We start from the raw sequence: 27,583 nt of genomic DNA on the forward strand, positions 1-27,583 counted from the left end.
CATGATGTTCGTTGCTTGTTCTGATCCATTCTACCGACTACCCAAAGTATTTTTATAGTAAAATACGCGTGTAGTGTATTGGTATTACAGAACGAATCCGGATTCTGAAATAGATACGTTGGTCATCATTATAAACACTTATTGTTGTAAACTCCGAAATTTCAAGTTTTGTTAATTTCCTAGGAATTTTAACTATCAACTGTACTGGGTAATAAAGTGATTATTCGAGTTCTGCGGTGAGTTGTAAATGTGATCAGCTGATGAGCTGAATCATAGGTGAACTGTGTATTTTGCTGCATCACCTGTAGACCGTAGGTATCTGCAGAAAGATGGAGATTACTATATGAACTCAATCAGCTCATGAATTTAGCCTAAGTCGTAAGAAAAATGACTGTTGGTCAGTGGTTACTTCAGATACATTTCGAGTGAAAATTATTTTTGTTATAACTTCCAAAATTCCGGCTAACCCGTGTTCGGAAAATTCTTGTTCGACGTTCGATGGCTTGCTTGATTAATTAATTGGCGTTAATGATAATTCATGACAGACATTCATGTAAGTATTGTAGAATGATGAACACTCAAGTTAGCTTTGACGTAACCTCTACTTTGATTCATCAAATTTATTAAATAACATTAATAACATTATGGGAGAAAAATTAGTGATGTAAATACGGCAACGACGAATTAAAATCTGTTTTGTATTTTCAGAAAAGCGATGATCCGGAATTATCGGCGAGAGCTTTAGACGGATTACGACAACGACAAGTCATGGCTACCAAACCAAGAGTTGTATCACCTTACCTGATACCTCAGCTAACCGCACCTCCTATAAATACCAAAGCTTTAGCTATTCTCGCCTCTGTGGCCGGCGATGCGTTGACTAAATACTTGCACAAAATTTTACAGGCTTTGCTGAAAGTTGTAGCATCACCGGAAGGAGAATGCGTAAGTCTTGTGTACACTTTTAACTCCCGTTTAGGTCAAAGTTGATGTAAAAAAGTTCATAATTTTTGGCAGGAAATGGAACATTGCCAAGCGGTGGTTTTAGCTGTTGTCGATGAGAGTGGTATTCGTGTAATTATGGATTAGCTTCAAAAAGCGACGAAATCTGAAAATCCTAATACCAGAAGAGCGGCTGTTAATTTTATTATCGTCGTTCTGTATGAATACTAGAGGCGATTATTCGCAGTACGTAGAAGATTTCATGCATTGCTGTATCAGTTTAAAAGAGGAAATATTGAGTAATATGTTGTGTTTGCATGCAGTGTTTGAATTCAGATCAACAGAACTCAGTTGCATCGGATGTTCGTCGAGCGATGCGTCACGCAGCCAACGAAATCGATGGCAAAGATAAAATCTTACCTGGATTCCGTCTACGTAAAGTATGTTCAGTGCATAGGGTTCGTTGAGATTTAGAATATCAAAATATTAATCGCGATTGTTTAGGGTATCTCACCTCTCATCCCAATCTTCAGAGAAGCCATGTTAAACGGAGCTACAGATGTTGAAGAACAAGGAGCTTTCGGTTTGGGCGAAGTCATCAAGCTTTCTAGTAAGGAATCCCTTAAAGTGAACGTGGTCGCTATTACCGGTCCTTTGATTCGAGCAGTAGGTGAAAGATTCGTTGGTACCTAATGTCAAAGCTGCTGTTATCGAATTATTGGCTATATTGTTGATAAGGTTGGTAATCGATTCTGGTTTTTGATGGATTATGTGAAGATAGCTGATCTTTGGGATGGTTCTGTTTAGGTGGGATTATCGTTGAAGCAGTTCTTGCCGCAGTGACAAACTACGTTTTTGAAATCGTTGGTTGATCCACATGTACGAGTACGGTTGAAAGCAGCTTTCGCTCTGAGTCGACTTGTGCTAATACATGGCAAAGCTGATCCTCTGTTTTTGGAGCTTCCTACGGCCATTAAGACGACGGAATAAGATTCTAGTATAAAGTAAGTTATGACGTACCTATGACTTTTAGAAGAATGAAATTTATTAGCTGTTGAAAAATTTTACCAAAGCTCTAAAACAAATGCTATATGTTTTTTTACAATTTAATCAGGGGAACGATTTTACACACGTTACGAGTGCGGTAATCATCCCATCCGGCGATAGAAATGTCTGATCAAGTTAGAAGATCTTTATTCATGATGCTGATTGCTGATGGATATATTGGGCCTCATCGCCTCAACGAAGATTCAATTAGATCAATCGCCGCCGCCTGCTTGGCCTGTTTGATGCGTTGGTTATCGACGGAGCAACTCAACGTTATTTTGACTGAACATTTATTAGGTACGTTCATCGAATTGAACTAAACATTCGAATATTATCGTAGAATAATCCTAATTAGAATAATATTTCTGTATTTCAGCTGATGATCCTTCGATAAGACAGTATTCTAAAATACGGAAGAAGCAAATGTTTGTTCGTAGCATTGAAAGAAAACGCTAAATACGTTTATACGGGAAATTATTGCGAGAAAATCAATAAAACTTTGATCTCACATCTACAATCTAGTAAAGTACGTTGCTATTTTCTTTTCCATGTAGATTTTCTTTCGGTACGGTAATAGATCCCGATTGTGTCGAGCGGAGTACGAGGTTGCGGATACTTATTTTTTACATTTGCTAGAAAATGATCAACCTATTCCTAGTTCTGTATTGGTTCCATTTGCTAGAGCAATAAGTCAAATGTGTTTCCAAGATATGTATCGTACGTGCTTACTGCTTACTTATCGATGAGATGATCTATGATGTTTGTTTATTTATACGTTTTAGACAATCAATGTTCGTTCCTGCCACGAAATGTACCGGAAATGCCAGTCAACTTTTTAAAAGCCATTGTGCCTAATGTTAGTTAACGGTACTAAAGAAAAGAACAGCTTCGTCGAAGCGAATTGCGAATTTTCACTAATCGCTGTGCTGAAATTACGAGAGGGAGATTCCATTCATCAGGTAGGTACTTCGACGATAACCAAACGCTTACGCCTTGCTTTTAAAAATAGGCTCTTGATTAATCTTGTGGGTTCATTTTTAGGCTTGCATTAGTGTACTGGATTCAGGAGCTAAAGAATCATTGAACGATATTGACCAAAAAGTTGACCAAAACTGCAACGAATATCGAAACAATGATTAGATAGAGATATTTGCCAATTATCTATTTTTTACGCAAAGAAGATCAAAAAGATTTGTATCGGTAGGTAAAAGTTGATACAGTTGACCAATAATAAAGTTGACTTAAAAATAAAGTTGATCGATTTAATTATACAGGAGAAGAAGTACTTATGATTGAAAATCGAGATGACCAAATTTTCTGAACGTCGATCAAACTGGCAAAATAATTCAGGAAGATTCCGCAGCCCGGAAATATCGAACTTGAATTAAATAGGTAGATATTAGGTTTTATTTATTTATTTATTTATTCATTTTTAACACCTCGATCAAATTAACACTTGATTCAGATTTGTGAATACAAAACGTCGACCAATCAGCAAAGAAATACACGCACGTAGATTAAATTCTAAAAGCTCGACAAGTCCTAGAAGGAATTTAGGCACGTAACAGAATGAAAATAATATCACCGTAGAAACACGCAGAATAAAGTTGAATTTATCGTTGTTGAAATTCGTTGAAAATTGTTGAATTTCGAGTAAAAATAGTTATAATTCGAGAAAAAATGATAAAAATTTGTTTAAAATGTTGAAATTTGGTTGAAAATAATAAAATTTTGCGTAAAAATAGTTCAAATTCGTGAAAAATTGATGAAATTCGAGTAAAATTATTCAAAATTTGTCAAATTATTTATTTATTTGTTTGCTTTTATTTTTCTGAAAATATGAATGTCAAAACATTTTATGCCAAGTGATGATAAATTTGAGGGGGAGGGGGCATTTTCGATTTCTGATGTAGTGAAAAAATAATATTGAAACCCTCCCCTTCCATTCAAATAAAATTTGAGGAATTGTGCCGCCTTTGTCTTTTTTCACTACTTTTTAATCATAGAACAAAAATTTGAGGACTTCCCTTTCTGAAAAATATTGAGGTATTTTTAGAGAAATGGTGTTTTTTTTTCATATTTTGAATCAAAAATTTTTGAATTTCCCACTTAATCTTCCTTTATTTTGGAAATTTTAATTTCTAAAAATTTTCGTTCAAGTGATGATAAAGTCGGGGGAAAAGATCTAAACATTTGAAAATTTTGAATGCGGGAAAAAATTGAAATGTATTCTTAAACAGTGAAAAACCAATCGTAATAATGTTGAATGCCGCCTCCTTCCTTTCAAATAAAATATGAGAAGTCCCCCCTTTTTGTCTTGTTTTTTCACGTTTTTCCGTTTTTTGGACAACTTTTCATGTTGAAAATCACATATTTATTCTCATTTACTGCAAAATCTCAACCATACTTGGTGAATTTGGATTTGCGGCATTAAACTTCTGTTTTCAAGATCTATCGACGAGCCAAGTACAAAAAAATCGAAAACACCAGGTGCAGAAATACGAGTACCTATAGATGACCCATTGTCGAAAGATACTCGTCCAAACAGATCATCAACCTTTAATAAGTAACTTTATTTTAAAAGTCTTTGTTCAACACTCCAGCTAGATTGTAATTTTCAAAACAAATGAACGTATCTTACATTACTTAAATTCTAAACATAAGTAATAAAATTACAAAAAAAAAAAAATAAATAAAAAATAAGTAACAATAAACTTACAATAATAAATTAGATAAAAAAAGGAACACGTTTGCCAATTTGCATCAAAATTAAAATTTTTGTATTTTATTGTTTTTCAAAATTTTTATCTATCCGCTTATTGCACTTTCGGTTTTTTTCACATCGGTACCTGCTGCTTCGACTACATTCACTACTTTTACACTTCATTTACCTACTTACTACCTACCAATTTTTAAAATCATTACCTACATTTTCCACTATTTTCATTACTTTCACTACACTGTAAAGTTATGAACTGCGTTAAAAAAAAAAAAATCAAATGCCCGCAAAAAACATTGTTTTATATGTAGGTAGAGATCCGATCTTAGAATTTGAAACATTTATAAACAATTATTTGTTTCCGCCTTGTTTACGACTACCTTCTTTAAGTAGATACCTATAGGTATAGGTACTACTTGATTGATATTGGGAAATATTTTTTTGCGCTACAAATGAATGAAGGACAAGTACCTACTACCTATAATAACAAAGTTCTACTCCGCAGACGAAGCCCGACATAAAAGTGCTTATGAACGACTGAGAATGTATCACGAGATGAGACATTTAACTACGAAACCATATCAAACACTACAAAACATTAACAGTTTTATTTTAGTTGCTGTAAAGACTTTAACAAAATTTACCACTCTTGACCATTTTTGACAAAATTTACTGTTTTTTTTTTTTTAGTATTCGGGTAGTTTTTAAAAAATTGACTACAGTTTATCTACTGGTTAAATTTACCAAGTACCTACCTATTTTTGGAATTTTTGACGAAATTGACTGTTTTGCAACGATTTCTAACATAGACCATTTCTGAACAATTTGCAAGAAAAATTACTATTTTTGGAAGTTTTCAACACCTCATTTCTGGAAAATTGTAACCAAATAAACTTACTCGAACTCAACAAAATCAACTACCTAGGTATGTCGGGATTGGGAATTTTTGACAAAATTGACTAGGTAAGTATTTCTAAACAATTTTAAACTAATATGTATTAATAGTTTTTTGGCAGTTTTTAACAAAATTGGTTAGGTACCTATATTTGGCAGGTTTTTATATTAAATTGACCATTTTTGGCAGATATTAATAAACTCAAACTACTTTCGGCAATTTTTGAGAAAATTGACTGTTGTTTTTTTCAGTTGACAAAATTGAATACTATCTACCTATTTTTGAAATTCTTGACAAAATTAACTATTTGTGGCAGTTTTTGAAAAAATTGACTAGTTTTGGGAATTATTGAAAAAATTTACCAATTCCGAACATTATTGAAAAAATTGACTTGGTACCTATTTCTGATTAATTTTCAACAAAATTGTTTATTTTCCCGCTATTTTCAATAAAATTAACTGTTTTTTGCTAGTTTATCTTCAGCTTTCATTCTTTTTTGATCGTGTTTAATCTTTTTTTTATTATTTTGATTTTGTCGCTGAAATTTCACTTTTTGACCAAACAAAATTGTCGTTCATTGCCTCAAGTTGTAGTTAAAGCAATAAAATGTCGTGATTTTTTTAACCGGTCGTTCAATAATTTTTCCAGTTGTTTGAAAACTTTTTTTGTCGGGAAAACATTTTACTGTGGGAAATTCATTTTATAGCGGTGAAAGATCCTATGCTTGTCGTGACGTCGGCTAAAATCACACCAATTGATATTTAATGGTAGGAATATCAAGATGAAAAAAATTGGTAAAGTTGCTGGTATTTGACGTCGAATCATCATTAGGAAATGTTAATCCGGAAATGAAAGTTACCTGCGAATATAATACAGCAGGAGGAACGGCGGACATAATAATAGAGTATAACAACATCGTATATGTGTGGGAGTTTAAAGCCGATAAGGTAAAGAACCAGCAGGATAGAAATGCATCACATAGTACAAGAGCAGCAATAAAGCATTGCTGCTCTTGTACTATGTGATGCATTTCTATCCTGCTGGTTCTTTACCTTATCGGATTTAAACTCCCACACATATACGATGTTGTTATACTCTATTATTATGTCCGCCGTTCCTCCTGCTGTATTATATTCGCAGGTAACTTTCATTTCCGGATTCAACATAGACATTCCTTTAAGAAAAGAATAAAGAGTCGCTTGGAACCATTTCTCGGAATAACATTTTTCGGACTTTTTGTCGGGATACACTTTACTCGCTATGCTATCAAGCAGCACAATTTCAATTTTCTTAAAGAATCCGTCTACATCCTTTTGGATTAACATTTTGTGTACCTATTCCGCTTAGATCTTTCCGCATGGTTTCCGCCTGTATTCCTGTCAAAAGTTGACTGATAAGTTTGAAGAAACTTGCTTCAACTTCCATATTTGGGAAGCGGACATTGTAAACGTCGCGATCTTCTTCATATTCGCCTACCTATTGTAAGATACCCGGATTGAAACAAAAGACACGTGGGGTTGATAACATGCAAGTTGTGGCTACCAGTTAGCTCCGATCTTGTTACAGTTTTAGTCTGGTTATAAACATACAGATCCAGGAGATTTTCTTCCGAGTATTCTTTGAGGACATTAATTACAAGATAAGGTGTTGCAGATTCCCACCAAAATTCTCGACTTATCATTATTTCAAGGTAGCTGACAGTTGAAATCGGGTTAAAAACGGATTTTTCCTCGGACGTTTCTTCAGAAAAGTGATACCCGTCGTACATGCGCCTTATTGTTGCCAATATATCGGTTGCATTGTAAGTTTTGTTCTCAATATCGCTTCTCGTGGTGGCAACGTGCGAGATATGGTCCATAAAGTTGGTCTCAAGTTCTTGCTTGGTAAAACCAACGAGTGTAGCATATTTCGACAGTAATGAAATGTCGGTGAATTGATTTGGCCCCGAGAACATCGATTTTATGGCGAACTTTGCGACTCCAGTCACAAAACAAAAGGCAATATGGTCGTTTTGAGATTTTAATACCGTGAAAAATTTCGTCATTGTTTCTAGATTTTTTTCAGCCATGGTTGATTCCTTATTAAACATGTGTTTTGTGATGGCATTGTCGTATTCGTCGACTAAAATTACGATTTTTCGTTCACCATACTGTTTTGATATTTGTCCGAAGAGATAAGTCATAACATGTTCCATAAATTGTGTGTATCTCTCTAACAGAGTTATTATTCAAATTCTGAGCTGCTTCTAATAAAACCAGTATGATGCTTTCTTCGAGAGCTCCTTCTTGATCGTGCTTCATCGAAGAAAAATCAAAGCGTAAAACGATATGTTTTTCAAATGTGTAATTGTATCTGGAGGGCCCGATTGTCAAGTTTTCAAACAAACGGCTATTGCCATTGAAGATTTCGAACAGTGTACTCACCAGTAAACTTTTACCGAACCTTCGGGGACGACAAAAAAAGTAATATGTCTTGCGTTCCTTTATTAATTCGTAGATAATTCCGGTCTTATCAACATATGAGGAGGTGGATAGCAAAACGCAATAACTCCATTTTTGTTTTTTTTGGGAAATTAGGAAAAATTGTCAGGAGGGGAAGGGTGGGGGGTCGAGTTCCGAAATTGGTGTCAAATGAAAGGGGAAGGTGCCACAAATAAAATTTCCACTCAATTTCAAAATTTCGGTCACCTGGGTAAGCACAGTGAGGAAAAGAAAAAAAAGTTATTTCGTTTTGAACGCAAAATTTTTTTTTTGGTGTTTTTCTGCAAAAAAACGTATTTTTTATTTGAAAAAATTGATGTTTAATCGAGAATTTTCGATAAAAAACAATTAAAAAACTGGAATGTCAAATTCAAACAATTCCTGTGTGTGATATGGCATTCAGAGAGTGGCAACGAAAGCACCATTTTTTTAAGTAACTCCTACCCAACGATTTTCAGTACCCACCCGATGAAAAAAAACAGTGTTACCACATCTGCGCAACTGAAATGTATAAAAAGTAGTGGAGTTATTGCGTTTTGCAAACAAAATCTCATTTTTCAATGCATTTACCTCTAAAATCAGACTTGTTATCCTCGATTGCGCTATGATATTCAACTGATGGACAAAATCTGACACCGGGAATGGATTCCCCGTTGAATTTTACATAAGGATAGATATCAAACTCAATTTTCGTAATTTTGGAGTTATTGCGTTTTGCTATCCACCTCCTCATATATACTATTTTGTACTACTTCTTGAAATCTGTGGCCTGAGGGAAGTCTTCTCAAAGTCAGTTCAGGTTGTTCAGTTTTGGAACAATTCTAAAAAGGAATAAAACAGAATATAGAGTTAGGTATGTTTAATTTACTCAGGTTCAGCAATGGCTTAGGTACGAGTATATGTATAATGTAGGTATGTACTTAATCACTGCAATTACTACATTTTCAGTGACAGAGTAAAGTATGTTCGTGCTCTACCCCACGATAAAATTGAGCGCTCTTCCCCAACACTATAGCCTTGCCATTTCTTTGAGCAAAAAGACTTTCGGTCCCTTATGTGTGGTTCAACTTTCGAGAAATTTAGAATTGTTTGGTCTAAAAAATTAGCACACTCGAGTGAAATTTGAGCCCGAAAATTATCCGTAGCAAAAAGTCGAAAAATAATTCGTGTGGTCGCCGATGAGGGCTGCGGCTGATCGCGAATTGTACATTAATTTGCACCCCCGCCGCAGTTCGATGAAAAACGATTTTTTTTTTTCTGTGAAAATTGGTCGAAACTCGAACGGAAAATGCCGATCGCTTAAATAGGAACTCCAAATTTTGAATCAAAGATCTCAATTTAGTCGAGTAGCGATCTTGCCTCAATTTTTTTCAAGTGCTCGAAATTCGAAAAAATCATAAGGAAAGGTACGTCGTACGTAGCCTTGTAATTATTTTTAGCAAAAAATTGTCGATCGAGGATCTAGCTTGAAAGAGGCCGGTAATGGTCGTAAGGAGTAAAAATGACTAAGGGAGTTCACTGCCGACTTTGGTTTCCCGCATGTCACATTTAGCTTTCGAAAAATTGACCATTTTTTAAAAATCGGTAAAAATTAGACCGTGTGAGCGGTTACATGTAGGCTTTGGATTTATGCCGATACACTAGGTACAGTAGTTGCGGTTAAGATTCCATAAATTAATGCCGCATCGTCATAATTTTCGTAAATCATTTTCACGCAAAAATATTCGATTATCGAGTAAAAACGGCATTAGGTAATTATTTAATTCACGCTACCACTTCATCGAAAAAATTTTTTACATAAAATAAAGCAATAAGTACGTATTATTACAATTCAAACGCGTTCCATATCGAGAGATACTTTTTGAATAAAATTTAAAAATCATATCTGGGGATACTGAAATCTACAAAATTATAGGTTAATGAACACTACAGAACTTTAAAAACATGCGTAGGTACCTGTAGGTAGGTACCTAATTAACTAATTATAATTTTTGAAAAACTCACCGTATTTGCCCAGGAACACGCAAGAAGTGTAAAATACAATTTCAACTTTACGATATTCATATTTACAATACGTTCCTACTCTGAAGACATAGTGTAAGTCTAGTACCTAATTACCGAAGCAGTGGGTACCTACCGAAAGGTTTTTGAAACAGAACAGAATTTAATATAAACTAATTTTAAAATTTGAATTCCGATCAAGAGAGATTAAGAAAATTAATATCGAGTAATCTGTAGTCAATTATCTTCGGCAATGATGTGAAAATTTTATCAGCGCAGAATTTAATATAGGTAAATTATAAGCTACTCCTCAAATTCAAAATCCGATCGAGAGAGATTAGTAAAATTAAATTTCGAGTAATCATTGGCAATGATATGAAAATGTTGTCCGCATTATCGATATGTACTCGTATTTCTATTGCTATTTATCTACGGGTTTTATAATTGAATTACCTAGTTGTAGATCGACGCGTGCATGAATAGGATAGCTAGGTAGATGTAGATTTTGTATTGAAAATGTTCGGTTTAGAGAGAATGATGTTCGCGTTTCGTGGAATATGATTTCGATTTCGAATACGAAAGAGCATCATCATTCAACTCGTGTTTAGTGATATTCTATGTTAGTAGTCGTATTGGTTTCTGATTGATGCTGATGCATCGAAAACCATCGAGCAAAAGTCCAGTCGTTCGTCGTCGTCGAGGATATCGTTGAAAATGTAAACAGTCTGAGTCTAGTCAACATCCTGATGAGATCGTAAGTTGATAACAAAAACGAATACTCGATAAATCGGGATTTAAAATTAGTTTTACTGGTCATTTTGAAAAGTTGAGAAAGTGATATGAATCCAGACGAATAATTTGATCAGTTTGGTTATTTTCACCTTTTCAGATCAGTTCTGAATCAAGAAAGTTGATGATTCGATAAGAAAGCAACGAAGCATTTTGTGTTGAGAAAGAAAGCTTAAATTCGTGATCAGAAGCCTCAAAATTATCGTAAGTCATGATCAGTATGGTATTTTATCTCAGCAGCTCAGCAGGAAATGATTACGTGATTTTTCACTCTAGCTTAAGTAACATTTACGTTGTTAAATATTGTGATCCGACTTTCGAAAAAACATCGTCATTCAATTTTTCATGTCGAGAAATATCCATTTTGAAATTTTTCGCGAAAAAATCCCACTTCAACTCATCGATTGATAAATTTTACTGAACAAAAATACGAAATTTTCAAGAAAAAATCAAAATAGGTACCTAATGTATTAATTCGTGGAAATTACCGTATTTTGGATAATCGCAACTTCGCAAGAGTGAGAAGTGAACGAACTCTCGTGGAGCATACTAGAGCATCAGCATACACATAAAAAAAGTAAATAAAACGAAACAACCAAATCAGAGATGAGCTTTTAACTCGGCGTGGTCACGTGATGACGTTGATGTGGTTGAGTGACCGGACCGGATGATGAATGATGATTCACTTCGTTGACAATTGACATTTTCTTTCGAGCTGTTGTGTTTTATTTTGAAAATTGGTTGTACATTGAATATTATTAGTGAATTTTCTACAGTATGAGTGATGTTTTCTATTCATTTCGACTATTTTGGCATTGGCAGTGTTCGTTCGAGCATCAAGACGACGACGTATTATTGCAGTTTGATGGCTGGTGAACCTTCGAAGTTCGAACCTCGAGTAATCTGAGTAAGTCTTCGAAGTACATAATTTTTTATTCAATTTCATTCAATGCAGTTCGTAAGTACCACCAACGTATCATATTATTCGTATTTGAATTCGATTGTTACGTTTTACGAGAAAATCATTATTTAGCTGACGGAGACGGTTCCTGTAGGCTGTAGATAAGTACGTTTTGAATGTATTTAATTACCTACCAGAATGAATCGCAAGAAATCTATACGCCATTGCAATCATTTATTTAGTATTTAGTTCAGTTCGGTTCGTAATCGGTAATCATCTTCGATCTTCATCGTGATTCGTGAATCGTATTTAAACCTGATGTGATTTGTTCGTCGGTTTCGTGTAGGTATTCTTTTTTACGAATAATCTTTCCGGTACGTATTAAATTCATTCGTAGTTCGTTGATTGATTCTAAACTGCAATTGCGTAAGTACTACTCAGTAAGCAGTTTTGATGGATCAAATCAATGTGAGTGTAGCGTGTTGAGTTACTCACACTCACACCTCATAACGCTTGATCAACTGTTAGAAATAGGTAAGTTTATTGAACTTTGAAGGTCTGATGGGTTTCTCTTGAACGAATGATTTACGAAGGAGTGTAAAATTTATTCGATGAGTTTGGTTGGTCATTTAATGGAATCAGAAAGGCGAGAAAGCTGAAAAGATCTAAAACTGCGTGCTTGAGTAGATTTTAAATCCGTTAGAAGACGCATTCATGAGTATTGGAAACCTTGAAAAACCACGAAATATGGAAAGTAGAAGACGTACGGTCATTTTGAAATAGGTTTGAAAGAATATTGTGTAGAAATTATTATCGTAAATTAATAATATGTACTTAATTGTTGGAAAAACTGATGTGATAGTACTTGATTGATATGTACGAAATCTCTGTCGCTGCTGAAATTATTGAAATCAATTATGCCTTCGGAATTGTTATTATAGTCATACCTATATTTTTATATAATGAAAAACTTTCTTTGGGGTACTCGATATTTGAGGAGCTTGGAATCAAAACTCACTTTTGACACCAAAAATCGATATACGTTTTTTTGCGGATTCGGATACTTCTTCAATTTCTCTATCGCCCTACAGAATCCATTTTTCCGAATTCGGCCCCAGGTCTTCACAATTTCGTGTTAAAAAGTGCCCTTGGAATCAAAACTCACTTTTGCCACTGGCAAAAGTGTGATCTGTCACGAGAAAACCAGGTTAGTGTCCAAAAAATCGATTTGGTTTTTTTTATGGATATTGGTAGTACTCAGCGTGCAGAATCCGCCTGTGGTGGTTAAAACGTTCGCGAACGATTCTTTTGACCCTAAATTCAAGGTTAAAAAAATAGAGCAACTACAAAAAAAGTTTGAAAAATTTTTTTTTTGTGATTTTCTTGAAAAGTATGTTCTGAAGAGTCAATATGCAAATTTTTGAGGCAATCGGCCCACATTTGGAGAATTAGTGCCATTTTATTGAAATTTGAATGAGGCTTAAGCTGGAAAAATCAACTCTTTTCACCTTGAACAAAATTTTTGAAAACATTGAAAAACTCAATAAATAACTTTATTTTATATTAATTATTCATTCTTAGTAGTTTTTGCGAAATTTTTGGCGCAAAATTTTTAAAAAACGAAAAAATCGATTTGGGGAAATTTCGATTATTGGCCTTTGGCAACCCTGATTTTGAAAAAAAATGTCAGGTTATGTTGGCACCCCTTGTGGTCAAAAGTGGTCCAAGTTTCACGGACCTACGAATCATAGATCGCCGAACACATAGATTCAAACCTTCAAATGTCCGTCCTGTAAAATTTACGTTTTGGACACTAACCTGGTTTTCTTGTGACAGATCACAAGTGAGTTTTGACTCCAAGCTATAAAAAACCTGTATTTTCAAGGTCGCATGGCAGTCTATAAAGCCAAAATAATCAAATTGCAATTTCAGAAGCATTTTCTGATAGTGAAAATTGCGAAAATGGTCGTTTTGAATTTGGAAGTTGTGCAACTGAGGAGGTAAAAAATTGGATGTATTGAGCGCTCAAAACTTTTAAAGCTCTCTGGAGGCGGAAGAAAATACTCTACAGAAAAATGAGATCGAGGAAAATTGTAGAGAATTAAATTTCCAATCGACATAATGCCGTTAGTTTTTTTCTAGGATGCTTAGTTTTCGATATATTTGCAAAAGAAAGTATCATTTTTGGAAAAATTCAGTGCTGAAAACTTTTAAAGCTCTCTGCAGGCGGAACGAAGCATTCTACGGAAAAATTAAATCGAGGAAAATTGTAGAGAATTAAATTTCCAGTCGACATGATGTCATTAGTTTTCTTCTAGGAGGCTTATTTTTCGATATATTTGCATAAGAAAGTAAAACTACCCCACCTTGGAATCAAAACTCACTTTTGCCAACCTTGATAGCCATACTGCAACGATATGGCAACTTGAAAAAAAAAAATTTCTCATGGAATCCTATTTAGTAGTCTTACTCAAGAGCTCGACACACTTTGTGGCGTTTTTTTCATCAACGCACTAGGCGAAATCAGTTATTGTCGATTTTCTCGAAACTTTGTCCGATGGCAAAAGTGAGTTTTGATTCCAAGCTCCTCATTTCTGGGCACCCTGTAGGTGTGTGAAAATACGTTCAGTTCAGATGTCGAGTCGGGAGTCGAAAAACGAAATTTCGGTATTTATTTCTTTTTTTTTTGACTCGCGAATGTGCCTCCCTCCCACAGAAGATGAAAAAAACAACAACAACAAATGTTCACATTTCGCAGAAAAAAACGTAAACAAACTAAAACAACCAATCAGAGAGGAGCTTTTATAAGGGGCGAAGGCGTGGTTGCATGGTGACGTGACGTAGTGTGGTAGTGGTAGTGAGTGACGTGTTCTTTGAAGCGAGGAGTTGAGTTGATTCACCTTCTGACCTTCACGGCCTTTTGCAAAGAATTGAGACTTGTTGACAATGTTGACTGGCGTAGCGTGTTTTACTTTGAAAATTGGTGATACTTTGTCGTGTCGTCGGTGTCGTGTGGTTTTTTGTGCATTGTTTTTCGTAATTTTAGTCGTTATTTTGTACGAAATCATTATCGAGTCGATTGTGATGGTGATGGCAGTGTTGGCGACTGATTTAATGGTATGTTTCTTTCATCATTCATGTTCGTACGTTGCTTGCTAAGCTTCGAAATAAATCGCCTTATGGCGTGGTTTAGTAAAATTATTAGAATCGTGATGCGAATGCAATTTTCAATTTGTATTTTGTAAGTACAATATATAAAGTAAGTACTGTGTTTGTGATTTCCGGTGATCGTCTGTTCGCGTCTGTACCTGCCTTGATTGATTTAAAGAAATGAAATCGTTCGTCGTTTATTTCAATAGTCTGCGGTGTAGTTCAGTAAAATTAATAGAAGCGAGAGAAACATTTTATTATTTTCAATTCGTAAAGTAATGTGTTTTCGGTTTAATTTTCGTTATTTCGTTCGCAATCGGCGGCAGCGGCGACGACGACGATGTTCTCTTTCCTTTTGAGACGAACAATAGAGCTCGCGACGTCAGACGTTGTGTTTGTAATCACCGGTTGCTTTAGTTTTATTATCTGTTTAGCTAAATTTTCCGTTTTCAAGTTACAATTTTTCGGGATTGCGATGGTTTTTTTACTTAGTTCTACGTGTAGGTAGTGAATTTGTTTTTAATGAATTACGTAGGTACAGGTACCATTACTTTAGCCACTTTTTGTTTGCGATTTGAATTGAATATCCTAAGACTACCTAAGACGATTTATTTTGTGTTGAAAATTGTTCATTCAGTGTTCTATAAATCGTTAATTTTGTATCATTTTCAACGAATGTTTCAGGTCGTACATCCGGTGTTTGATATTGGACTTCCCTGTGAGAATGAGTTTTCCAAAGAGGGAAATCTGGAGTATCTCGAGTACGATTTTGTTGCGAACGAATACCACTGTTGAAACCGAAATGAGAATAATTTGATGGCTGTTCATTTTCTTATTCAAAAGGTGAGCCTGTTCAATTGTCGTGGTTTTAATTCAGCTTTCAATATGCCTACTGTGTTACATATTTATACTTACCCTACGTAGCTATTCATGTTGTTTTTAATCATTGATTTCGTTATGTGTCCAAATAATCGAGAAATTTTGTACATTTTTATTGGAAATAATCTCATTTATGGTTTAAAATGTTGATTCTATAAAATGTGATAAGTAGGGGGTGTTTTTTTTTTTTTTTGGTATTTCGGTGTACTTATCTGTTTCAATTATTACGTGTCAGTTTTTTCAAGCTATTTTTACCTATTGAAATTCTACGTGTACCTAATGCTAATGCTTATCATTGCTGAACAAATGAATTCTAGTACTCGTATTTACGTGAATATTTAAATTAATTTATATTGTTTCTTCTGACAGATGAACGTTGGGCTGCCTGATGTATTCCTTCAACTTTGAGCATTTGTGGAAGAAAGAAAATGAAGAAATGGATATGGATAATATTCGACGTCGGATTTTCGAATTGGTAAGTTCAACATTTTCTAATTTCTCGTATGTATGTATGATTGTTAGGTTTTTTAGACTTTGTATTAATGTACTCTGTTTTTCGATGATATTCTTTGTAGCTGCGTGTATTTTGCAAATTTATCCTAGTTCGTCGATGTTTAGTCAGTTTTCTGTATTTTGTGTCAACTTTTGTGGAGTTTGAGCAGATTTTTTTGTGAATGATTGACGACTGCTTGGGTTCTGTTTTTCACGAACCAACGTGTTGAGTTGTTTTTTGGACTTGTAATAAGTTGTCTGTCATATTATTTGGTCGGTTAAGAATGGGGACTGATTGGAGAAGCTATACGGCAGAACGCGGGGAAATGTTTATTTTGGGGAAATTTTTACTTGGTATTAGTGTACAACTGTACATATAAGTTAAGTTAGTTATATTTGTGATTTTTTGTAATAATCTTTCTCATCTTCTGTTGCTTAGCGTACGCGAGATGTTTCCCCTCCCTCCGAAGATGAATTCGACGCGATTTTTGGAATTTCTGCTAGGATTGGATTGGATCGGGTATTGTCTTGGCAGTTATAGGCGAATTAGCGGTCGTCATTGTCCGTCGGTGATGGCCACTAATTGAAGTGCCTCCGCATGATTGTGGATGACGGATATGAGCCGGATGATTGGTCAATGTGGCGACTTACTCAGATGGACTTCCTGACACGAATTGTGCTTCCGTGCTGGTGGATGCTGATTTCGTTGCGTATCCGAGCCGTGGCGAGATCACTAAAGGTATTCCATCTGGCCATTCTCCTATCCGGTCAGCTTGGGTACGGTCGGAGAGAAAGTCTGCTATATAGTCTGTGTTAGTTGGGGTTGAAATTTACGTGTTTTTTCTGTTGAAAATTTCTAAATTTTGTCTCGCTTTTTTATTTTTTATTTATTTATTTTTTTCAATTCAATCATTATTTTTGGCTTCATATTTTCTTACATTCTTCTCCCATCTCTATAAAAGGTGTAAACAATTTTTACGGGTTGGTTTCAATACAAGGCAAGTATGGCGTGCGAGTTTTCTACGTAAATTTCATTTTTTTATTTTTTATTTTTTTAAAAATTAAAGTTGTCCCTGTGCATAACTTATGTCCAACTTTACCAGATCGTCTCGGTGGCCCAAGGGAATTGTCGCCGGCGGGCCTGTGGAGTACTGGTAATGCAAAATTACTTTTTTTTTCTGCACATTCTCTTGATTTTCGCGAAAAGATCGCAACTTTCGAGTGGAGGAGTTGCGCAACCGGCTCATGTCTTGGACGTTACGGCGTAGCCTCCGCGTGTCCCATGAGATCCCACTCCCTCAGCAGCAACAGTCTGGATAAGCCAACTTTACCGCTTCGCAATGCCATTAATCGGGTTGGCGGTAATGCTAAAAGCTGCACTTTAGGTTTTTGGACTGCGCGTAAAGATCGCTACGCTCGGGGGAAGACGTAGCGCAGGTTCTCCTGGACGTACCCGGTATCGATACTGGCGCGGGTTCCTTGAGAAATCCTCTTCCCTCAACCCATTCTCAGTCCTTTGGGTGGGGTACCTATTCTTGTTCATGATGATGCATGAAGGGGTAAAGTATGACGGACTTTGCCAAGATGGAGATCTATATACTGAGACTACTGTATCCTGTTTCGATTCCGACGTCTGAAAATCTCGCCTGAAGATCTGATCTTCATCGATGAGGTAAAGTTTACTTAGTTTAGTTTTTGAGTATTTTTATCGTGATGATTCTTGTGCATATGTATTGTGTTATTTTTCACGAAATGTAATTGTGATCGTATTTCGATGCTGTGTATTTTGTCGATGTTTTCTTGATTTTTAACGATACTTGGCCATTATCGCTATAGATTTTGCTGTAATTTGGTGATGAAAGGCTATTTTTTTCAACGTTTAGGTTGCTAAAGTTACTTTTTTTTTTTTACAAATTTTCAAAGATTGAATTTTTTATGAGTTTTGAAATGGAAAAAAGTTGATAATAGTTACCTTACCGAAAAGTGAGTAATTTGCAAAAATATCGAGTCAAAAGTCTCGCTTTCGCCAAACATTTTCAAAAACTTTTGGTTGTTGGCAAAATATAGGGTTCACTTTTTCTTCACGAATCTCGCCTCTTTGTTAAAAATTTCCGAGAAATGCTTTTTTTTTTGGTCTGCGATCCCCAAAAAGTATCGCTTTTTCAAAAATTGACAAAAATTTGCTTTTTCGCTAAAAATATCAATTATTTTTTCATCAAAATTTCCCAAAAGTCTGACTTTTTAACTTTAATATGCCAGAGAATATTATTTTTTCTTCAACTATAATTGAGCAGAATTTTAAAAATTGCAATATAGTGACGTTTTTTTGCCAAAATTAAGTCCGGGTTGTTGCCACAATCTTCAGAGAACTGATTTTTTACAAAAATATTGACGAAGATTCTCGATTTTTAAAAAAATTACAAAGCTTCGCTTTTGCAGCAGACCTAGAAGTCTTCTCTACGCCAAAAATTCCCTGTTGCGCTGAAATTTCGCATTTCGCATCAAAACTAGGTCGTTTTCAACTATTTTTATAACACGTGCCTGAACTAGATTTTGGACAGTTTTCGCAAAATTTTGTTGATCTGTTGTTTTTAATTTGTGTTGTGTTTTGTCAATTTTACAGCTGCATCTTTCGATTCGAATTGAAGCTCGCGATTGAAAACTGCACCACCGATCTTCTTAAACAACGATATCATCGATCGATATGACCATCATGCTACATTTTTGTTGAAATTTTCTACATGCAACAAGTGTTCGCGATGCTGCATCCACAGAGACTGCTGTAATTCGATCTTTCGATTCCAAAGCCCAAAATACCGAATTCGCAGGAATTTCAATGTACGTATATTTTGTGCTTGTAATGTTCATTTTGATTTGATTTTTTTGGATCCCCCCCCCCCCCCCGTTTAGACCAGCATTGAAACGTTTTGAACAAATTTCCTGCTAAGAATTCTGATTCTCTCTTTGTAGAATTTTGACTTTCGGAAAATTCCTTTAAAGTTTTTTTTGCTACATTTTGAAAATTATTCGAGTATCTATCTTCATTGAAAGTTTGCATAAAATGTAAATTCCTTTCGATGATAAATAATGTGTAATTCCTACTCGTGATTGTGTGTATCTGTATATGGATATTTTTCTAAGTGATTAATTTTGTTTTTTCCTACAGATGTTTGATGTAATGCTGTCGGTATCTACTCGTTATTTCACTTCATCGTTGAAATGCGCATTTTTTGGAAGAAAGGAAAGCTGAATATTTTCCACCTCATATTATCGAATTGGTAAGTGTAATTTGACGATTTTCGGGGTTTTCGAGAAAGTGTCACATGACATATGACCTTGGATTGAAATTTCGTTGGAAGTTTTGAAACAGAATTCAATTTTCGGTCAGTAGAGAATGTTTTTTCAGTGATTTCAAACGAATTTTTTTCACGATGAATTTGAAATTGATTTTTTGCTACGAGTGCTGTTTTCATGTTGATTTCAAATGAGTTTTCGAGAATTGAAAATATTAATAATTTTTTTGTTTTGTGGTCACTAATGGATTTTTTGTTGATTTTAATAATGATGGTAAATTTTGGTTTAAATTTTAAACGAAATTCTATTCTAATGTTCTGGTTAAAAATATTGTACGAATGTTTCTGAGCATTTTTGAAGGTAGGTAATTCAGGACTCGAAATTGGATCGTGTATTTTGGAATTGTGTTAAGTTTCGAGAGAAAGTGTCATAATATCGAAATGAGTTGAAATTCCACAGTATTTTTAAAAAATTCTGAGCACGAGGATTGGGCATAATTTTTGGCATGTTTGGTCTCTTGTGATCTATCCAGGCATTGTACTCGATTACTTTTTAAGTAACCAAGTTACTGAAGTTACTAATATTAATTTTTGGTTACTTTTTTAAAATGTTGGTTACCAAAAGTTACTTTTTCCGAGTTTTTTTCACAAATTCCTTTTTTTTTTCAAAATTTTTATCCAAAATTCTTCGAAAAAAACATGCTTTTGTTTAAATGGCATCACTGCTTTTTCAGCGTAACGAATTTTATTTTTTCAGTTTTGATGATTTTTTTTTGAAATGTTACTTAAGGGGTTTCCAATTTCGATAGGTATTATTATTTTTGAATTTCTCGATGGTTTTTAGTGGGTTTTCTCCTGTTTTGATTGGTTTTTATGTCTTGAATTTTAGTGGTGATTTTTTTCTAAAATAATTTTTTTCGCCTGAATTTTTTGCAAAATTTCATCACCTTAAATTCTCGTGATTTTTTCATATAAATTTTCCCTCGAGCTTGTGTGATTTTATTGCTCAAATAGTCGGGATTTCTCCTTATTTGTGTTCGATGTTTTTTTTTTTTTTTTGAATTATTTCCTTGCCGATTTTATAAGTTTTCTTTTGAATTTTCGGAAGTTCTTTTTTTTCAAGTTTTTCGATAATTTTCTCGGAATTTTCATCATTTCCATACCAGTTTTATTCTTTTGAATTCTTATAGATTTTATTTTTCGACGATTTCCCCCGAATTTTCGTGTTGTCTTTTGTGTCTAAATTTTTGTAAATTTTATCGTTAAATTTCACGAGTTTTTTTTTTGAATTCTTGCGATATTTCTTCTTGAATCTTAGTGCTTTTTTCTATAACTTTTTCGGTGGAGTTTTTCTACTTGTAATCGAATTTTTATTCTGTAATCCTCGTGATTTTTTTCAACTTTTTAAATTTTGACAAAATTCTGTATTTTAGTTCATTTTGAATTCCGCTCTTGAGTTTTATTCTTAGAGACTTATGATTTTGATTTATTAAAAGAGGATTTTCAACATTATTTTTGGACTGTTTTTTTCTATCCAGATCTTGATCTTTGCTCTGCTTCGTGTTCTGGTCATTTCTCTCAATTTCAATAATTTTGTCGCCTTTTTTCCATTTTTTTTTTAATTTTGTCTATTTTTGACAGTTTTGATGGAGGATTTTTTTTCTTTTTGAAGCAAGGTATATTTTTTTGTATCATCACTCGGTTACTTTCTAAGTAAGCTACTTAGTTACTAATAGTAACTTTTGGTCACTTTCCAAAAATTTTCGTTACTAAAAGTTACAAATTTCCTTCTTTTTTTCGAAATATATAACCAAATTCTTGAAGAAAGAATTTCTCGTTAGTTTTTAGTGAATTTTTCCTGTTTTGATTGATTTTTGCATTTTGAATTGTAGTAATTTTTTTCCGAAATAATTTTTCCAAAATTTTGTTTGGAATTTTGATGTTTTTTTCGTCTGAACTTTTGCTAAATTTCATCATCTCGAGTTCTTGTGATTTTTTTATTAAAATTTTCCTTCGAGCTTGTATGTTTTTATTGCTCAAATCCTCGATTTGGTGTTTTTTTTTGTGAATTTTTGTAGTTTTTCTCTATTTTGACGGATATTATTTTTTTGCATAGTTTTGTGAATTCTTTTTTTTCTAGTTTTTCGATGATTTTTCTGGAATTCTCTTTTTTTTTCTTTTCAAATTTTGGCGAAGTTTCTCCAGTTTTGATGTACTTTTCAACTGAATTTTCACGATTTTAGTTTTGATTTAAATTATGGTCATTTTTTTGTCTTAATTCTGACTGAATTTTTTAAAATTTCGACAGTTTTTTTTCGAGTCTCGTGCTTTAAAAAAACTAGTAATTTTTTGGCTTAGGGTACGTTTTTCAAGATTCGATGAGTTTGTTTTTTTCATTTTCACTTTTTTAGGTGGATTTTTTTTCTGAGTCTTGGTATGTTTCATTCGTCGATCCCTCTCTCTTCTCCCCTTCACTCCCAGTTATGGGGAAGATCTTCGGGACTTGTTCTCTTTTTGAACAATTTTTTTTTCAAGTTGAAATTATTTTTTTCTCTCGAATCGTCTTGAGTTTTGCTTGAAAGTAGTCGATGATTTTTCTTCAAAATTTTGTCGATTTTTTCCTGATCTAAATTGTCGAGAGTTTTACATTTTCATCCCTTCTACGATTTTATGGTTTTGAATTTTATCGATTCACTTTTCTGTTCAACTTTTTGTTCTTGATTTCGACAAAACCCTTTCTTTTTTTTTGTTGGAATTTTAACAATTTTTATGTGCTTAAATTTTTGTGGAATTCTCCTTTTTACAGTTTTTGTTTGAGTTTTTGTGTTTCTATTTTGAATTTTTTTGGAGCTTTCTTGATTTTTTTCACGTTTTATTCTTTTAAAAAAATTCTTGTAGATTCTATTTCCCAATTTTTCGACGATTTTCCCCGAATTTTCGTGTTTTTTATTGTGCTTGAATTTTTGTAAAGTTTCATCCGCAATTTTATCGTGAGTTTTCACGAGTTTTTTTCTTAAATTTCATTGCTTTTATGTTGAATTTCGCTCTTGAGTTTTATTCTTAGGGACTTAGGATTTTGATGTTTTTCCACACTGTTCTTTGACTGATTTTTTTCCTGTTTTGGTCATTTTCTCTCAATTTCAATATTTTTGTTGCTTTTTTTCAGTTTTGAAGCACGGTACATTTTTTCGTATTTGAATTTTTAAAACGAAATCGGTATTTTATTGTGTTTAATTTTTCGAAATGATTTTCGATAAGATTAAATTTAGTTCCTATATATTTCGGTGGACGCCCCTCCCACCTTTCAATTTTGCAAATTTTTTCACCAGTTCGGCTGTTTCCAGAATCCATTATTTTTTTATGCTTCCTTTTTGCATTTTCACCCAGTTTATGTCCTTTCGAAGTGTTGATGAATGGTTTTTATTTGAATTTTGATAATTTTTCTGGTTAGGTACCATTTCCAACTGTTTTGGTTACTAAAGTTACTTCTTTTGAGAAAAATTCGAGTACAATGCCTGATTTCAATATTTTTATTTGGATGGAGTAAACTTGAGGGGGGGGGCTAGGATTTTTTGGCTTCACCATACCTAACAATGTTGCATCAAGATTTAAAAAATCCGAAGACAGGGGCGTTTAATCGATTTTACGAGAGGTTGTACTCGTATCATTTTAATGATGTGTAGACTGACGATGCGACCTACTCGTATTTACATATAGAAGTTGGAATATTTTTAAACGCCGATTTCTTAATTTATATTTAATATCGTTCATTAAGAAATGGTTTTAGTTGTTCGTAATTTTAATAAACTTGTGTTGATTTTTTTTGTTTTAGGAGGCGGAGATAGACCCTGCAGATTTAAGAATGGAATTCAGCTGTAGACCCTGACCCTACCGAAACGTGTGATATCATCAACTCATAGTCAGCTTCAGAATACGAGTATTCTCCGGCTTCGAACGTGTAACGTCTTACTACGTATGTAATTTTTGTGATCTCGATATCTCTCGCCTCCCTCCCGCCCCTCCAGTTTCAATTTTACTCGATCAGCTTTCGACAGAACAATACTATTGTGGCGATATTTTATTCAGCAGAACCAGCATTTTTTAACCGAGCTTCAAGAAGCACTTTTTTGACGATAATAATGCAATGTATGTAAATGGAACTTGCCGCTCCCCCCTCTCCGTGCATCGCAGCACTTGGCGCACGTGCAATAGACGCATAACAGCGATGAATAATTTTTTGAGAAGTGCATGTAGACAAACTGTAGCTCGGAGAATGATATTCTTACACGCAATTTTCATGCTGTGCGAATTTTTTGAATGGTTATATGCTCAATGCTCATACTTACGCGTACGAATTTGTGAATATGATTGTGCACCCAACTATACCTGATATTTGATTATTGAAATGATTCGATTGGAAAAGCTGTATGGTTATTCCCTGAAAATGGAATACGCAGTTTCATATTATTGAGAACTTGCATGAACGTTCGCTGATTTGTTTACATCGATTTGCGCAGATATTCAACGTTTGTTTTTCAATCGATGGAAGAATGTTGTCAATGTATTGGAATTTTTTAGAGCTCGACGTACGATACGAGTAGATATTTTTACGCTTTATTTAGATAGTTTATGGCGCAAGGCTGACTCACGACAACACTCGCAGTACCAAAACTTTTTTTCTGATTCGAAAACGATGATTTTCTTTGATTTGGTCCCCCCTCCCCTTTTCACTATTTTGGCATAATAGGGATGCTATTTTAGGATAGGTATACTTCAACGATATTCGTTTCGAACAATTATTATTTTTGGCTTTAGTTTTTTGACTTTGATCAAATCAGTTATATTTTGATGTATTTTTTTTTTTTTTTTTTTTTTTTTTTGAAAATTGGATAGGCATTTGATGATTTTGGATTCAAAATTGGGAAAATGTTAAATGGTTAGTGTTTTGAGGAAGGAAAGGTGTTGTTTCACGATGTATTAAATTTTGCTATTTTCAAAATTCATTGTAGGTATAAGTTGAGCGCCGATGTTGGTATCTGGTCAACCTGGAGACCTCACAACATCGGAAGAGACCCGGAGGGTTTTGCGATGCCTACTGCGACCGCCCCCGGCATCCGGGACTCCATGACGGCATGGTAGGGTCGCATTAAACGAAGGGTAACAGGGATGGTAGATGTTACACGTTTAACTAGATATCTAACATTGTTCGAATCGCAGGTCGAAAGGTCTTTTCATCGTCGGTGGCGTTCTTTGGTACCTCGTGCATGACTTTTTCCTTCAAAGACACACTAGCGTGTGCTTTTTGAAGCGAACGAGTCATATACGAGTTATCCGAGCCGTCGTCGGCGATTTGTGGTGCGTGAAAGTGCGTGTGTCGAAGCTGTAGGGTCTGTCCCAGGCGATAGCAGGCCGTGAAAACGGAGCAGTTTGGTTCGCATGCTAAATTAGTCGCAACCGTAGGCCGACGTCGGGCTGAAAGTTGTGCAAAGTCTTTCGTGTCTGGAAGCTGGCATCTGCTACGCCGTGTAGGAGGCGCGTGATGAAGTGTGCGCGAAGTTGGCGAAGGCTTCAAAATAGGCATATGGGGTAAGATTCGAGACAAGTCCGCAAGAACGGTACACTTGGTACATAGGGGGCTTGCTCGGCGCCTCAATATTGGTACGGGCCAGAGGTTGGTGCGTACGGCCCTCCGAGTCGACAGAGCTCGGACTGCCCTTGTAGCCGTCCTAGGCGAGGTTAGGGTAGAAATCCGTGCGCCGTCTACTTGCTTACTGCTTCCCGGCGGTACACGTGCCGACCGGGGTTTTTACAGGATCGGCTTATCAAAGAGGATTTAGGCTGGCGCCTTTCAGGCGGTCTGTTATCACTTCGTACGAGTGTAACTTTTATTCCTGCGCTGACGTCAGCGTGTTGTAAATTTTACCCTCGTACGAAGTTATAACTGACCTGCCTGCGGGGTCATGCTATATACCTTGCCTTGAGGATCAAGTTCAGCCTATCCCGCAGTGTTGGCGCTTTGGTCGAATGCCCGTGAAACTCATGAAGCATTCAACAGCACTGCCCGTGGTGAGTGTAGGGAATTGAGATACTGTTCCGGAGAGTTGGGCCCGACAAAGGGTTCGATTGTCTGGACTGTTGAGAGTGCGAGAAGAGCGGATGTCGATCTGGATTTTTATGCTTTGTTAGAATCTAGTTAAACGTGTAAGGTCTTTCCGTCATCTTATTGGGGTAGAGAAATAATCGAAAATTGATCTGTTAAAAATAATTATAGCATCGAACTTTCTAGGAATGTGTTTTAGTCATCATTGGTCGGATGGGAGATGACTGATGGGGTTCGATTTTGGTACTGTGTTAAGAGTCACGTCTACAGGTGAGTCGTTTACTATGTTACGTATAAGTTAGTTTACACGCATCGATTCAGGTGAGTCGTTACTTAATTACTTATTAATTAAGATTAGCTTATTTGCGTCAAATTTGAGAAATGAGACAAGTGACGAGCGAAATTGTCGAGCATTCACGCTGTTTAACGATGAAATTTGTCGAGAAATTGAAATTAGGACCCTCCCCCTTCCCACCTCTTTACTTTTTAATGTACATATATCATGTTGATGTATAATTTCTGTATTTTTTTTAAAAATTTGTATCATATCACATGTTATTATTATTCGTGCATTTTTGTAATGACCAATCATGGTTTTTCACTGTCGAGCGGCCGGCAGTGTTTTTTTGTCCAGATTGGTCAACGTGTTGTAGTACATATATTAAGTTTGTATTGATTTCTTTTCCGTTAAATTTAAAACGATATTCGTTTCGTGTTGTTTTAATTCATTTCATTTCGTGTTGACGAATTCGTAGAATAGACTAACAATAATGGCTATTTTTCATCGAACCTCCCTCTCAGAAGCCCATTTTTGGGTGTTTTGACAAAATAATTTCAAATTTATACTTCGGCGTCTCTAAAAAAAATTTATCGATGTGCGATGTGATATTTAGGCCAATTTTTGATGTTTAAACCTCCCCCTCTAAAGCCCATTTTGGGGTTCGTGCCGAAATAATATCAAATTTGTGCTTGGGAGCTTTAAAAACGTTCATTTTGATATGCCACGTAATCTTCGAGCCCTTTTTCGAGTTCTGAACCTCCCTTTCATACGCCCGTTTTGGAGTTTCCGTCAAAATAAAGAAAAACTCGTGTTTAGGAGCATGAAAAACGTATATTTTGGGCAATTTAGAAATTTGAACCTCCTCTTCAGAAGCTTCTTTTAGGGTTTACTCCAAAGTGATATCAAATTCGTACTCAGGAGCCACGGAAAGATATGTATTCTGATATGCCACTTGAAATTGGGGTCAATTTTTGAGTTTTGGACCTCCTCTTCAAAAGTCTATTTTGGGGCTCGCGCTAAAATAATATCAAATTCGTATTCGGGAATTTCAAAACCGTACATTTTGATGTGTCACTTGAAATTTGGGGTGATTTTTGAATTTTGAACCTCCCCTTGAAAAGCCCATTTTGGGGTTTTTCGCCAAAATAGTATCAAATTCGTGGACAGGAGCGTTAAAAACATCCGTTTCGATATGTATGTCTCGTGATATTCAGACCAATTTTGGAATTTTGAACCTCCTCCTCAAAAGCCTCTATTGTGGTTTCCTCCGAAATGAAATCAAATTCGTACTTGGGATCCCCGATAACATATATTTTGATGTACAAGCTGATATTTAGGGCCATTTTTGAGTTTTGGCCCCCCCTCTTTTATCGGAAACCGATTTCGGGGCTCACGTCGAAATTATCAAATTCGTACGAAGCATCTCCGAAAACATTCATTTTGATATGCTACATCATATTTAGGATTGTTTTTGAGTTTTTAACCTCCCCCTCAGAAGCTCCTTGAGGGATTTCTGCCCAAATAATATCAAATTCGTGTTCAGCAGCCTCAAAAACATATAATTTGATGCGCAACATGATATTCAGGCTCAATTTTGTATTTTGGACCTCCCTCT

General features: G+C 35.0%; 1 protein-coding gene and 1 long non-coding RNA gene across 8 annotated transcripts; one reads left to right on the forward strand and one right to left on the reverse strand.

Moving 5' to 3' along the window:
• The first annotated feature begins 1,048 nt into the window (after window positions 1–1,048).
• LOC135838104 (uncharacterized) lies at window positions 1,049–26,399 on the forward strand. Of its 7 annotated transcripts, XM_065353671.1 has the most exons (15): window positions 1,049–1,188; window positions 1,266–1,382; window positions 1,447–1,680; window positions 1,750–1,946; window positions 2,057–2,286; window positions 2,366–2,515; window positions 2,772–2,948; window positions 3,031–3,189; window positions 3,264–3,381; window positions 15,609–15,767; window positions 16,173–16,278; window positions 16,735–17,967; window positions 18,919–19,133; window positions 19,462–19,573; window positions 23,421–26,399. In XM_065353671.1, the coding sequence occupies exons 2-3, from the start codon at window positions 1,317–1,319 to the stop codon at window positions 1,633–1,635; spliced, it is 255 nt and encodes an 84-aa protein (XP_065209743.1). In that variant the 5' UTR covers window positions 1,049–1,188; window positions 1,266–1,316; the 3' UTR covers window positions 1,636–1,680; window positions 1,750–1,946; window positions 2,057–2,286; window positions 2,366–2,515; window positions 2,772–2,948; window positions 3,031–3,189; window positions 3,264–3,381; window positions 15,609–15,767; window positions 16,173–16,278; window positions 16,735–17,967; window positions 18,919–19,133; window positions 19,462–19,573; window positions 23,421–26,399. The 7 variants fall into 7 exon arrangements, 1 of the variants encoding a protein (XP_065209743.1); XR_010557318.1 differs by lacking the exons at window positions 1,049–1,188; window positions 1,266–1,382; window positions 1,447–1,680; ... (4 more) ...; window positions 3,031–3,189; window positions 3,264–3,381 and adding exons at window positions 10,476–10,838; window positions 10,974–11,077; window positions 11,650–11,780; XR_010557319.1 differs by lacking the exons at window positions 1,049–1,188; window positions 1,266–1,382; window positions 1,447–1,680; ... (4 more) ...; window positions 3,031–3,189; window positions 3,264–3,381 and adding exons at window positions 10,477–10,838; window positions 10,951–11,077; window positions 11,696–11,780.
• Window positions 4,871–10,333, reverse strand: LOC135838105 (uncharacterized). Its single transcript, XR_010557323.1, has 2 exons — window positions 10,088–10,333; window positions 4,871–8,904 (listed from the first exon to the last, which is right to left on the reverse strand). It is a non-coding gene; the product is annotated as an uncharacterized LOC135838105 (long non-coding RNA).
• Window positions 26,400–27,583: the final 1,184 nt, after the last annotated feature.

The sequence above is a fragment of the Planococcus citri genome, chromosome 2 (genome assembly GCF_950023065.1).
Source record: "Planococcus citri chromosome 2, ihPlaCitr1.1, whole genome shotgun sequence".
Lineage (NCBI taxonomy): Eukaryota > Metazoa > Arthropoda > Insecta > Hemiptera > Pseudococcidae > Planococcus > Planococcus citri.